Genomic DNA, 14,260 nt, shown 5'->3' on the forward strand with positions numbered 1-14,260 from the left:
TGGCTAATTTTTATAATTTTGTTTTTCTTTTTAGAGTTTCGCTCTGTTGCCCAGGCTGGAGTACATTAGTGCAATCTTGGCTCACTGCAGCCTCCTCCTCCTGGGTTCAAGTGATTCTCCTGCCTCAGCCTCTTGAGTAGCTGGAACCACAGGTGTGTGCCACCATACCCAGCTAATTTTTGTATTTTTAGTAGAGACGGGGTTTCACCATGTTGGCCAGGCTGGTCTGGAACTCCTGGCCTCATGTGATTTGCCTGCCTCGGCCTTCCAGAGTCCTGGGATTATAGGCATGAGCCACTGCACCCACCTAATTTTTGTAATTTTAGTAGAGACAGGGTTTTGCCATGTTGGCTAGGCTGGTCTCGAACTCCTGGCCTCAAGTGATCTGCCCGCCTCAGCCTCCCAAAGTGCTGCAGCTACAGGTGTGAGCCGCTACACCTGGTTGTTGTTGTTGTTTAATGTTTTATGACTTGTTTTGTGACATAACATATGAGAATGATCCATATGCTGAGAGGAATGTATATTCTGCAGCCATTGGGTGAAACGTTCTGTAAATATCAGTTAGGTCCTATAGTGCAGATTAAGTCTGATGTTTCTTTGTTGATTTTCTGTCTGGATGATCTATCCAAGGGTGAAAGTGGAGCATTGAAGTTTCCAGCTATTGTATTGGGGTCTATCTCTGTCTTTAGCTCTAACAATATTTGCTTTATATATCTGTATGCTTGTGTAGGGTGCGTATATATCTGCAGTTGTCATATCCTCTTGCCGAATTGACCCCTTCGTCATTATATAATGACCTTTGTCTCTTTTTATGGTTTTTGTCTTGAAATCTATCTTGTCTGATGTAAGTATAGCTACTCCTGCTCTTTTTTAGTTTCCATTGCGTGGAGTATCTTTTTCCATCCCTTTATTATCAGTCTACATGTGTCTCTATAGGTGAGGTGTGTTTCTTATAGGCACCAGATAGGTGGGGCTTATTTTTTTAATCCATTCAGCCACTCAGTGTCTTTTAACTCATGACTGAAGAGTTTAGTTCATTTATATTCAATGTTTGTATTGGTAAGTAAGGACTTAATCCTGCCATTTTGTTATTTGTTTTCTGGTCTTCTTTTTCCTTCCTTCCTTCTTCCCTCCCTCTTTCTTGCTTTTAGTGAAGGTGATTTTCTCTGGTGGTATCACTGATTTTCTTGCTTTCTATTTTTTGTGTATCCAGTGTATGTTTTTTTATTTGAGGTTACCATGAGGCTTGTAAATACTATCCATTAATTCAATTTAATTTAATTTTTTTATTTTTGAGATGGAGTTTCGCTCTTGTCACCCAGGCTGGAGTGCAAGGGCACAATCTTGGCTCACTGCAACCTCTGCTTCCTGGGTTCAAGCGATTATCCTGCCTCAGCCTCCCAAGTAGCTGGGATTACAGGCGCCTGCCACCACACCTGGCAAATTTTTGTATTTTTAGTAGAGACAGAATTTCACCATGTTGGCCAGGATAGTCTTGAACTCCTGTCCTCAGGTGATTCACCTGTCTTGGCCTCCCAAATTGCTAGGATTACAGGCTTGAGCCACCACTCCCGGCCCTATCCATTATTTTAAAGTGATGACAACACTGATTGCATAAACAAGCAATAAGAAAACTAAAAATACTCTATCTCCTTGCTTCTTAACTTTTTGTTGTTTCTCTTTATATGTTACTGTACTGTCTATGTCTTGAAAAGTTGTAGTTATTATTTTTGATCGGGTCGTTGTTTAGTCTTTTCTACTTAAGGCCAATAACCCTTAGTTTTTTTTGTTTTTTTTTTTTTTGCAGCTATTTTTTAGATTTGTAGGCTTGCTTCATTCTTTTTCATTTTTTTCTTCTGTTTCCTCTGTATTTTCAAATAGCCTATTTTCAAAGCTCACTAATTCTTTCTTCTGCTTGATCAATTCTGCTATTAAGAGACTCCATTGCATTCTTCAGTGTGTCAATTGCATTTTTCACCTCTGGAATTTTTACTTGATTCTTTTAATTATTTCAGTCTGTGTTAGATTTATCTGATAGAATTCTGAATTTCTTCTCTATATTATCTTGAATTTCCTTGAGTTTCCTCAAAACAGCTATTTTGAATTCTCTGTCTGAAAGGTTATGTATCTGTTTCTCCATGATTGGTCCCTGGTGCCTTATTTAGTTCACTTGGTAAGTTCATGTTTTCCTGGCTGGTCTTGATGTAGATTTTTGTCCGTATCTGGGCATTGACATGTTAGGTATTTATTGTTGTCTTCACAATCTGGGCTTTGCAATCTGTACCTATCCTTCTTGGGGAGACTTTCCAGGTATTTGACGGGACTCCAAGCCCATTATTGGGCTCCAAGCCCAATAATGCTGTAGTTCTTGCAGACTCATTGACTTGGATAAGATCCAGAAGAATTCTATGGATTACCAGCTAGAGACTTTTGTTCTCTTCCCTAACTTTTTATCAAAAGGTGAACAACTAATGGCGTGTCTCTCTTTCTATGCTGAGCTACTTGGAGGTGGGGGTGGGGTGATGCAAACACCCCTGTGGCCACCACCACTGGAACTGCCTGGGTTAGACCTGAAGCCAGCACAGCCCTGGGTCTTGCCCAAGGCCCTCTTTAATCATTGCTTGGCTACTACCTATGTTCGCTCAAGCCCCAGGACTTACAATCAGCAGGTGGTGAAACCAGCCAGGTTTGTGTCCTTCCTTTCAGGGCAACAAGTACCCCAGGCACCAGGCATGTCCAGAGATGCTATCTAGGAGTCAGGGGTTGGAATAAAAAACCTTAGAAATCTACCTGGTATTGTATCCTACTGCAGCTAAGCTGCCACTCAAACCGCAAGACAAAGTCCTTCCCAGTCTTTCCTGCCCCTTCCACAGGCAGAGGAACCTATCTCTGTGGCTGTAACCACCACTGGCCCACAAGGAGTTCTGCCAGGCCACCACTGATGTTAACTTAAGGCCCAAGGGCTCTTCAGTCAGCATGTGCTGAGTGCTGCTAGGCGTAAGACCCACCCTTCAGGGCAGGTCCAGAAATGTCCAAGAGCCTAGGCCTAGACTTGGGAACCCCAAGAGCCTTCTTGGTGCTCTATCCCACTGTAATCAAGCTGCTACCTGAAGCCAGCATGTCTCAGAGTCTCACCCAAGGCCCAAGCATGCTCCCTGGGTAGTGTTATTGGTTATTCAGGGCCCGAGGACTCTTCAGTCAGCAGGTGATGAATCCTGCCAGGACTGGGTCTTTTTTTTCAAGGCCAGTGAGTTCACTTCTGGCTCAGGGTGTGTTTAGAAATGTCAACAGGAACTAGGGCCTGGGATGGGGGTCTCATGACTCTGCCCGGGGCTCGTCCTACTGTGGCTGAGCCTAGTATCCAAGACATAAGAGAAAGCCCTTTTTACCTTTCTCTCTTGTCCTCAAGCAGAAGGAAGGAGTCACTTTTGTTGCTGTGAGCTGCGCTGCCTGGGTTTGGGAGGAGGAGTGGCACAAACACTCCCTTAGAAGCCCTGTCTGATGTCTCTCTAAGTCATGCCCCAGTCTACTGGCTTTAAGCCCAGCACGGCACCAGGATTTGGCTAGGAATTGCAGTCCTTGTGTCCTAGACTGCCTTTCAAGTTCACTTGGACCCATAGCGCTTTAGCTTGTGGTGGTGAGGCTTGCAGAAACTCACATTCTGGCCACTCAGACAGGCACATTCCCTCTAGCTACAGCTGGTCCAAATGCTCCCTCCGTGGGCGGACACCAGCTGAGTTCAGCATGGTTTTCCTTTGCACTGTGACAGGGCAGCACTGAGTTTAATGTGCAGTCCCCAAATTGCTGCACTCTCCCTCCCCCAAGTACACAGATTATTTCCTTGCCACACACAGCTGCTGCCAGGGGAGGGGCGGAGGGTGGTGCTGGTGATTCAAGACTGCCTTTCCTACCCTTTTCAGTGCCTCTTTCAGTGATATGAAGTTAAAACCAGGTACTGTGATTACTCACCTGATTTTTGGTTCTTATGAAGGTGCTTTATTGTGTGCAAATTTTTGGGAGGTGGGTTGTACAATTGGTGGAGCCTTCTATTTTACCATCTTACTCTGGTTTGTAATTTTATGTCTTTGAAAAGAAGCTGAGATAAGAAAGCAAGTATGTATTTATAGTTTGTTATATTAACTTTCTTATTTATCATTTCTGGTTATCTTGGTGTGTTTTTGTGGATTTGAGTTACCATCTGGTGTCACTTCCTTTGTCTAATACAGTTTTACTCCCATCTGACTCCTTTATGTTCTTATTATCAAATATATTTCTGGCTGGGTGCAGTGGCTCACGCCTGTAATCCCAACACTATGGAAGGCCGAGGCACGAGGATCACTTGAGCTCAGGAGTTCCAGGCTGCAGTGAGCTATGGTCACACCAGTGCCCTTCAGCCTGGGTGACAGGTGGAGACCCTGTCTCTAAAAAAATAAAAACTAAGGCTGGGCGCAGTGGCTCACGCCTGTAATCCCAGCAGTTTGAGAGGCCAAGGTGGGCGGATCACAAGGTCAAGAGATCGAGACCATCCTGGCCAATATGGTGAAACCCTGTCTCTACTAAAAATACAAAAATTAGCTGGGCGTGGTGGCACGCACCTGTAATCCCAGCTACTCGAGAGGCTGAGGCAGGAGAATCAGGAGGCAGAGGTTGCAGTGAGCTGAGATCGTGCCAATGTACTCCAGCCTGGCGACAGAGTGAGATTCCGTCTCCAAAATAAAAAAAGTAAATAAATGAACATTACATTTCTATATGCTATAGACCTGACAATGCAACTGTATACATGTTTTATACAGTTGCTTTTTAAAATCAGTTAACAGAAGAAATATACAGTTTGTGTTTTATAATTATCTTTACAGATTGGGATTACTATTTGGAGTTAGTTACTTTTGGTCTGAAGAGCTATCCTTTGTATTTCTTGTAAGACAGGTCTGCTGGCAGTAAATTCTCTCAGCTTCTGTTTATTTGGGAATGTCTTTATTTTGATTTCTTTTCTTTTTTTTTTTTTTTGAGACGGAGCCTCGCTCTGTCACCCAGGCTGGAGTGCAATGGCATGATCTCGGCTCACTGCAACCTCTGCCTCCTAGGTTCAAGAGATTCTCCTGACTCAGGCTCTTGAGTAGCTAGGATTACAGGCACGCATCACCATGCCCGGCAAAGTTTTGTATTTTTAGTAGAAACAGGGTTTCACCACGTTGGCCAGGCTGGTCTCGAACTCCTGACCTCAGGTGATCCACCCGCCTTGGCCTCCCAAAGTGCTGGGATTACAGGCATGAGCCACCACACCCACCCTAGTTTAACCTGTTTTTATTCCCAGTTCTTGGCGTTCATTTTTTTAGTACTGTCTTCAACATGTATAACTTACAGTTCATGTATTTTAGAAGTATACAAACATAACTCTGAATGCTAGATTTTGGTGTGAAGAAGATTCACACTTGAGATTACTATAAGTTATTTTAATGAAAATATTGTATTACATTTTCTGATTTTAAGAGCAATAAGTACTTTTTGTAAGAAGAGGAAAAAAGAAAAAACCACTAGACTCCTGATATAAAAGTCAGTATCCCCCTGCAATCCCATCTCCCGGATATAAACACTATCAGGGTAATATGACCTTCTATAAACTTTTTGTTGTAGCTCCGGCAGGAGCCTGTGGTGGTGTTCTGGCACCTCCTGCAGGTACAGCAGCAAGTTCCAAGGCTGTCCTCTTCACTGTAGGGTCTCCTCCACACAGTGCGGCGGCCCCCACTTGTACCCACATGTTCCTTCGAACAAGAACAACCTCAGGTAAGGAGCATTTGTTATATTACAGTCTTTGGCTAGTATTTGGAATGTAGTGTTTTGACAAATGACTCAGTGTTGTAACTTGGACAAGTCACTTAATTCTCTGGGCTTCAGTTTCTTTACCAGCGAAATGGAGATTACTATTTTCTTTATCTTAATGGGTTATAAGAAGTAAATGAGGCATCATTTGTGGGGAAAAAAACTTTGTAAAGTGCTATATTATATATTAAAATATAAATATATGTTGTATATAATGTTCTACAAAATGACATATAGTATAAATATGACTTCTTCGTGAAGAAGCAAATCATATATGGTTCTTCTCAGCTTATATATTAAAGGGTTACTTTAGTAGATCCAATAAATTATTTGAAAATTATAGGTTTTTTTTTTTTTTTTTTTGGTTTTTTTTTTTTAAAGAAACTTGTTTTGGCTAGGTGAGGTGGCTCATGCCTGTAATCCCAGCACTTACTTTGGGAGGCTGAGGCAGGCAGATCACTTGAGGCCAGGAACTCGAGACCAGCCTGGCCAACATGGTGAAACCCTGTCTCTACTAAAAATACAAAAATTTAGCCAGGTGTGGTGGCAGGTACCTGTAATCCCAGCTACTCAGGAGGCTGAGGCAGGAGAATCACTTGAACCTGGGAAGTGGAGGTTGCAGTGAGCCGAGATTGCGCCATTGCACTCCAGCCTGGGTAACGAGCAAAACTCTGTTTCAGAAAAAAAAGAAAGAAACTTGTTTTATTTATTTTTTTTAATTTTTTGTACTTTTGGTCTCAATCTTTGCACTTAATCCTATATACAGTTAGAAGGCTAATAGATTTATCATTTATAATCTGTAAATAGGTTAATACCAAAAATTAAGAAAGTATTTAGATTGGACTTGAAATCAATAATTTGATGTCTTATCTGTTGTATCATGAGTCAAGTTATCTTATTCTAAATAAGTTGCTGATCAAGAGACCAGGTTAATAAGCAAAGGATAGAAATAGATAAGAGAAAATAGATCTAAAATTATGTTTTTAAGACGATTAAAAACCTTGAATAATAAGAAATACCATTTTAAGAAAGTGACGTTTTATATCTGTTAACTATACCTATATCTTAAAAAGTACAATGCCCAAGACTGGGCATGGTGGTTCATGCCTGTAATCCCAGCACTTTGGGAGGCCGAGGCAGGAGGATCACTTGAGGTCAGGAGTTTGAGACCAGCCTGGGCAACATGGTGAAACCCCATCTCTACAAAAAAAACACAGAAATTAGCCATACATGGTGGCATACACCTATAGTCCCAGCTACTTGTGAGGCTGAGGTGAAAGAATTACCTGAGCCCGGAAAATCAAGGCTGCAGTGAGCTGTGATCACGCCACTGCAATTCAGCCTGGGCAACAGCAAGGCCCTGACTCAAAAAAAAAAAAGTATCATGTCCAGTGTTATTGAGGTTTAGTAGGATCTATGTGCTTACTCAGGGCTGCATTAGAGAGTACTATAACAGTTCTTAGGAAGAACTGTAAAAATATTTATTGATCTATGCTAATTCCATTCCTTCTTATACCACTTCAGAGTATTTATCACAAAGAAATTATTCAAAAGAAGGAACAACTGTCTGCATTTCATTACAGTGCTATTTGTAATATGAATAAAATCAGAAATAGTATAAATGACTCCAGATAAACATTATATAATATATATAAATTTAATGAATCAGTGCATCCATTGAGTTTTATAATTATGAGGCCCTGTGGAGCAGCAAGGAGAAATGAATATGATCTAAATTTGTTTAAAACAGAGTATAAAAAAACTAGCTCTGATGATGTCTAATATAAAATATATAGACAAGGAATAACAATGAACATGGATAAGTAAAAACTATTAATATCCTCAAATAGTACGTAGGGGGTCAGTGAGTTTCTTTTAACGAAACTTTCCTTTATCACCTCAGCAGGTTTGTTCAGTAAATAAGAGTAGGAGTGGGTGTGAAAGCCCTAACTCTGGACACTGCCATGTATCCTCTGTTTGCTTGTAGTGGGGCCCAGCAACTCCGGGGGCTCTCTTTGTGCCATGAGTGGCCGCGTGTGCGTGGGGTCCCCGCCTGGCCCAGGCTTCGGCTCTTCCCCTCCAGGAGCAGAGGCAGCTCCCAGCCTGAGATACGTGCCTTACGGTGCTTCACCCCCCAGCCTAGAGGGGCTCATCACCTTTGAAGCCCCTGAACTGCCGGAGGAGACGCTGATGGAGGTAGAAAAGAGACTATAGTGGTGTGAATGTAATGTTGATTTGATATGAGAACATTCTAGTGATGACAAGAACAAAATACATTAAATAGTTAGGAAATGTTCTCTTTAACGTGCCTTTTCTGTTTGAAAAGTATTGCTGATGTCTTTTTAAATTAATGTTGACAGTGACACTCATCCATAATAAGCTTTGGTTTATAGGAAGAAACACATAGATTCTGTGTTTTTCTTTCTTTTTTTTTTGAGACAGAGTCTTGCTCTGTCACCCAGGCTGGAGTGCAGTGGCGCAATCTCGGCTCACTCCAACCTCCGCCTCCTGGGTTCAAGCAATTCTTCTGCCTCAGCACCCCCGAGTAGCTGGGATTACAGGCACATGCCACCATGCCCGGCTAATTTTTGTATTTTTAGTAGAGATGGGGTTTCACCATGTTGGCCAGGCTGGTCTCGAACTCCTGACCTCGTGATCTGCCCACCTCTGCCTCCCAAAGTGCTAGGATTACAGGCATGAGCATTCTAGTACATTCTATTGCATGTTCCAGTGTATTGAAACATACAGTGCAATATGCTGTCACAGAGCAGAGAGACTTTTAGAAGTCAATTGGCTTATTCTCCTGTCACTAGGAAAATGATTCTCATCTTTATTTAACCATAGAAGAGTGGGAAACTTTTAGGCTTATTTGAGATTTCAGAATGCATTTATAACTAAAAACAAATCTCAAAACAACAGTCTAGAATACCCATTTATTTATTTATTTGTTTGTTTGTTTATTTATTTGAGACAGAGTCTCACTCTGTCACCCAGGTTGGAATGCAGTGGTGTGATCTCAGCTCACTCTAACCTCCACCTCCTGGGTTCAAGCCACTCTCCTGCCTCAGCTTCCTGAGGAGCTGGGACTACAGGCACATGCCACCACGCCCAGCTAATTTTTGTATTTTTAGTAGAGACGGGATTTCGCCATGTTGGCCAGGCTGGTCTCAAACTCCTGACCTCAGGTGATCCACCCGCCTCGACCTCCCAAAGTGCTTGAATTACAGGCATGAGCCACCATGCCCGGCCTAGAATGCCCATTTTTAAATGACAGCCCTCTGAATGCTGTTATGTCTACCCACACTCCCCTCTTTAACTGAAAAGATCACAGAAAGTTAGAGCTTTGGTATTAGTAATCACTGTTAACTGAAAAACGACCAGAAATTAAATAAAGCAACTCTGAAATTATAAGAAGTCAGCAGAATTCAGTACAGTATCAAGAAGTGTGATTTAGCACCTATAGTATCGTTATAATCTTGGTGTCTACCTTGTCACGTTTTTGTCTCATGTATATTGATTTAATCGTTCAGCTTTCTTTTCTTTTTCTGGTAAAAGCACAGCGACCCATCCTGAGTTTACTTATGTGGGTACTCTGATAAACTTACACAAACACATGCATATACCTATATTTGGTTTCATTTGTGTTCATTTTCTTACCAGCTTTCTGAAATTTAAAAATTTCAATCTCCTTTTGTCATTCTGATACTTGTAAGTATAGAAAACATGATCAGTGGCCATGGTTTATGTACAGAAATGAGTATGTACGTATTTTTAATCTGAAATTTTCTAAGACAAATTGACTTTGCTGCAGCGGGAACACACAGACACCTTACGCCATCTGAATGTGATGCTGATGTTCACTGAGTGTGTGCTGGACCTGACAGCCATGAGGGGAGGAAACCCTGAGCTGTGCACATCTGCTGTGTCCTTGTACCAGATCCAGGAGAGTGTGGTGGTGGACCAGATCAGTCAGCTGAGCAAAGACTGGGGGTGGGTGCCCCCTTGTCATTCATTTCCAGACTTTTCATGCTTTGTCTAAACTTGTGTCTAAGTTGTGGGTATTGTCATCCACTGAAGATCATATCTCATTATTAAAAGCTAGGAGTCTCAATTATTTCTTTGTACTACATTTCACTATATGAGCCAAGACCTGGAGATTATGCAACCTCAGTGTTGCCTTTCCTTGTAAATTATACTGTTGAAGATCTTTTGTGTAAATAGATTGTATTGATTTTTATCTGAGTGTATCCGTTATTTTCACAGTACACACATCTTTAACTATGCCTTGTCCCTCGAGAGTTTACTTGTGCATTAAGAAATTAAGGAGGGCTGGTCGCAGTAGCTTATGCCTTTATGTAATTCCAGCACTTTGGGAGGATGGGGCAGAAGGATTGCTTGAGCCCATGGGTTCGAGACCAGCCTGGGCAATATAATGAATCCCTGTCTCTACAAAAAATACAAAAATTAGCCAGGCATGGTGGTGCGTCCCTGTGGTACCAACTATTAATATTCGGGAGGCTGAGGTGGGAGGATCCCTTGAGCCCAGGAAGTAGAGGCTGCAGTAAGCCAAGATCAAGCCACTATACTTCGGCCTGGGGGACAGAGCAAGACTCTGTCAAAAAAAAAAAGAAAAGAAAGAAGAAAAGAAATCAAAGAGGATGCTATTCCTTTATAGAAAGGCAATTTTAATGGTGACCTGTTGTGTAGAGTGCCACATCTTACATTAGTTCACAAGATAACCCTCTGCTACTGTCTTTTGGGTGCAGGCGGGTGGAGCAGCTGGTGTTGTACATGAAAGCAGCACAGCTGCTTGCGGCTTCTCTGCATCTTGCCAAAGCCCAGATCAAGTCCGGGAAACTGAGCCCATCCACAGCTGTGAAACAAGGTATGGGAGAAGGCAGCGTGTGACTCCAGGGGTCGGTCCTTAAGTTGCTCTTTCCCATCACACTGTGAGAGAGCGTCTGATGAGTACTCACTGTTGTTTTTATTTTTCAATATTCTTAAAGGGAAAAGATGCTGGGTTGTTAGCTTTTTGCAGTTCAATTGATAGACGTCTGAAGTGCATTATTCTCAATCTTTTCATATTGAAAGAGATAACATGAAAAAATCCTATTTCTCGTCCTTTTTTTGAATGATCACATAGTGACACCTTCCCTATATATCAGCAGGAAAGATACATATAACTGTGTCTTTATTTCTGGAGGAAAGTTAAAATTAGTTCCCATCTCAATTTTTTTTCAGTTGTCAAGAATCTGAACGAACGATATAAATTCTGCATCACCATGTGCAAGAAACTTACAGAAAAGCTGAATCGATTCTTCTCTGACAAACAGAGGTTTATTGATGAAATCAACAGTGTGACTGCAGAGAAACTCATCTATAATTGTGCTGTAGAAATGGTAACCCTTTCTAAGGTTTAATATTGTATAGTACTACTTATCTTTAAGTGTCTTTTTAATTGAATATCTATATGACAGCTATCCTTTTAAAAGATAATGTCTCAAGTCCCAAGTATTGTGGATTGCCTTCTACTAAAGAAGTAATTGGATTTAAGCAACTGTTAATGTCATTTACTGGATGTATTTTAAGTAATTACAAATCCGTTTACCACATTTGCTAAAAGTTTATTACAGCTCTTATTAAACATTGCTGGCATTAGGAATGATCTAATCTTTTTTTTTTTTTTTTTTTTTTTCTTGAGACGGAGTTACTCTGTCCCCCAGGCTGGAGTACAGTGGCACGATCTCAGCTCACTGCAACCTCTGCTTCCCAGATTCAAGTGATTCTCCTGCCTCAGCTTCCTGAGTAGCTGGGATTACAGGCACCTGCCACCATGCCCAGCTAATTTTTGTATTTTTAGTAGAGATGGGGTTTTGCCATGTTGGCCAGGGTGGTTTCCAACTCCTGGCCTCAGGTGTTCCACCCTCCTCAGCCTCCCAAAGTGCTGGGATTACAGGTGTGAGCCACCGTGCCCAGCTGATCTAATCTTTTTATAGTGTGCATCTAAAAGCATTAGCAGGATCTGTTTCTGCATTTTCTGTTGTTTAAGAAAGTTAGGCTTGATAAAACTCTTAGGAAAAACACTGGCTTTATTAATCAATCCACACAAGTTTATGTGCTCAGGTCCCACTTACTGATATTGTAGTATAGACACAAAGTAAAACCTCCTTTTCCTATTTTCTGGTTTTAATATTGGAAATAATTTGTTTTCTGCCTCTCGGGGAAAAATTACTCTAAAGTATAAATAAAAATAGAGGCTGTTGAAAAAGTAGTTAAGTGGGGGAAAATTCATTAGTTAGCCAATCATAGTTTTTCTTTTTTTTTTTTTTTTTTTTGAGATGGAGTTTTGTTCTGTCGTCCAGGCTGACGTGCAGCAGCATGATCTTGGCTCACTGCAACCTCTGCTTCCCAGGTTCAAGCGATTCTGCTGCGTTAGCCTCCCATGTAGCTGGGATTACAGGCACCTGCCACCACACCCAGCTAATTTTTGTGTTTTTAGTAGAGACAGGATTTTACCATGTTGGCCAGGCTTGGTCTTGAACTCTTGACCTCAGGTGATCCACCCACCTCGGCCTCCCAAAGTGCTGGGATTATAGGTGTGAGCCACTGTGCCCAGCATGCCAATTGTATTTCTAACACATTAACATAATAGATCCCCCTTTCCATTTTCTATTTGTCTACTGTGAACTGTGCTGTTATATTACATCCGTGGCCTTATTTTGAAATTTATTAAAATAACCATAGGAAAATAACTTTGGAATATAAATTCTTGACAAAAATAGTATATATCATATTGCTGTAAACTATTGAGATGAATAATATGCACTGCATCACTGTATGCTGAGTTGAGACTTCATATGATAAATTATTTTTAGAATTTTGCACCAGAAAAATGTCCTCCATATGGAATTATAATGCTGTTTTTCCTTCTCAGAATAAAGAGCCCTATAACTTATAAATTCCTCCTTTCGTCCTGGCTGCTTAGTGAGCTTAGAGGCATTAACACTTAGTTATTTTTTTCTTTTTCCTTGTCCTGGCTCTGATCTTCTGTATCCATTTTATTTGCTTTATTGCTAGCTGCTTGAAATTATTTTTTTGAAGGAGAGAGAATAGCTAGGTGCAGTGGCATGCACCTGTAGTCCCAGCTACTCAGGAGGCTGAGGCGAGAGGATTGCTTGAGCTCAGGAGTTCAAGATTAGTCTAGGCAACAGAGCGAGACCCCATCTATATAAGAATGCATAAATACATTTTAAAAATTAAAAACAAAAACAAGATATAGTGTATTAACAACTAAATTCGGATACTGGATTACTGAGAGTTCTGGTACTTAATGATCAAAGAGAAAATCAGAATGTCGATGGGGAAACCCCTGTGAATAATGCTACCATCCCCTCTTTCTGGAGAGCCCCTTCCCACATTTTTCCTCACCTGATTCACTTCTGCTGTTGTCGCTTTATGATTCAGCACAAACAGCACCTCCTGGAAGCTTCCCCTAATCATCTTCTCCTTCCGTAATATAGGTTAGAGGCATCCCCTATGTATTCCATATCATCCAGTGCTTCCTCCTGTAATACCGTGTGCGCCTTGGCATTAGAATTGCATTTTTTGCAGGACTGTATCTCCCTCCAGACTGCAAGCTCTCCTTCATTGTAGGCGCAGTGCCTGGCACTTTGTAGGTGCTCAATAAGTATCTTTGAATGAATGAATGACTACACCCAAAAATTATTTGGCTAGAAAAAGAAGCCAGTAAAGCCAGCAAGTGACTATTAGCATCATTTAATTATATTATTGAAACAAAATCTACTTTAATGAAATTTCAGGTTACCCTTGTATGGAAGTGTGTGTTTAAAATCAATTTATAATGAAGTCATAAAAGAGCCAGTTTAGAAGGGTTCTAGTATGAAATTTATGAAGCATACCTCTGAATACCAGAAGGCTGTGTTTGAAAGCAGAGAGACTTTTTATGAAGTTGCTCTTATATATTGCTCATCCCAAAGAATCTTTGAGTTTTATGTAGTTTTGCAGACTGTATCACTTTACCAAAATGTGTTAATTTTAGGTGGATTCCATTTAAAGCTTCATTGCCCGAATGGATTTGTATTTTCTTGGAAAAATTGAGAGAACTGTGTTTTTGTTGACTGGTTCCAGGTTCAGTCTGCAGCCCTGGATGAGATGTTTCAGCAGACCGAAGATATTGTTTATCGCTATCATAAGGCAGCCCTTCTTTTGGAAGGCCTAAGTAAGATTCTACAGGACCCTGCAGATATTGAAAATGTACATAAATGTAAGTTGACTTACAAAGTAGTGTATTTTTTTACTTCATTTTAGTTGTCTATCACAGGCATAGTACAAAGAGCTTGGAGTTTGGAATTCTGCCTTGGTTTGAATCGTGGCTTTCCAGCCTTGTGCAAATCACAGCCTTTGTGTGGCCTCAGCTTCT

At 41.1% G+C, this 14,260-nt stretch overlaps 1 protein-coding gene across 3 annotated transcripts in view; it reads left to right on the plus strand.

Annotated features, from left to right (window-relative positions):
* Positions 1–14,260, plus strand: part of ULK2 (unc-51 like autophagy activating kinase 2) — a 99,916-nt gene that overhangs the window by 79,030 nt on the left and 6,626 nt on the right. For 2 of the 3 annotated variants that reach the window (XM_019028347.4, XM_019028348.4), the window contains exons 21-26: positions 5,635–5,784; positions 7,808–8,016; positions 9,632–9,810; positions 10,587–10,705; positions 11,062–11,219; positions 13,969–14,104. In XM_019028347.4, coding sequence (XP_018883892.4) covers positions 5,635–5,784; positions 7,808–8,016; positions 9,632–9,810; positions 10,587–10,705; positions 11,062–11,219; positions 13,969–14,104 — 951 coding nt within the window. The remainder of the gene's footprint in view (positions 1–5,634; positions 5,785–7,807; positions 8,017–9,631; positions 9,811–10,586; positions 10,706–11,061; positions 11,220–13,968; positions 14,105–14,260) is intronic. The other variant, XM_019028349.4, reaches the window with a different exon arrangement.

The sequence above is a fragment of the Gorilla gorilla genome, chromosome 4, assembly GCF_029281585.2.
Source record: "Gorilla gorilla gorilla isolate KB3781 chromosome 4, NHGRI_mGorGor1-v2.1_pri, whole genome shotgun sequence".
Lineage (NCBI taxonomy): Eukaryota > Metazoa > Chordata > Mammalia > Primates > Hominidae > Gorilla > Gorilla gorilla.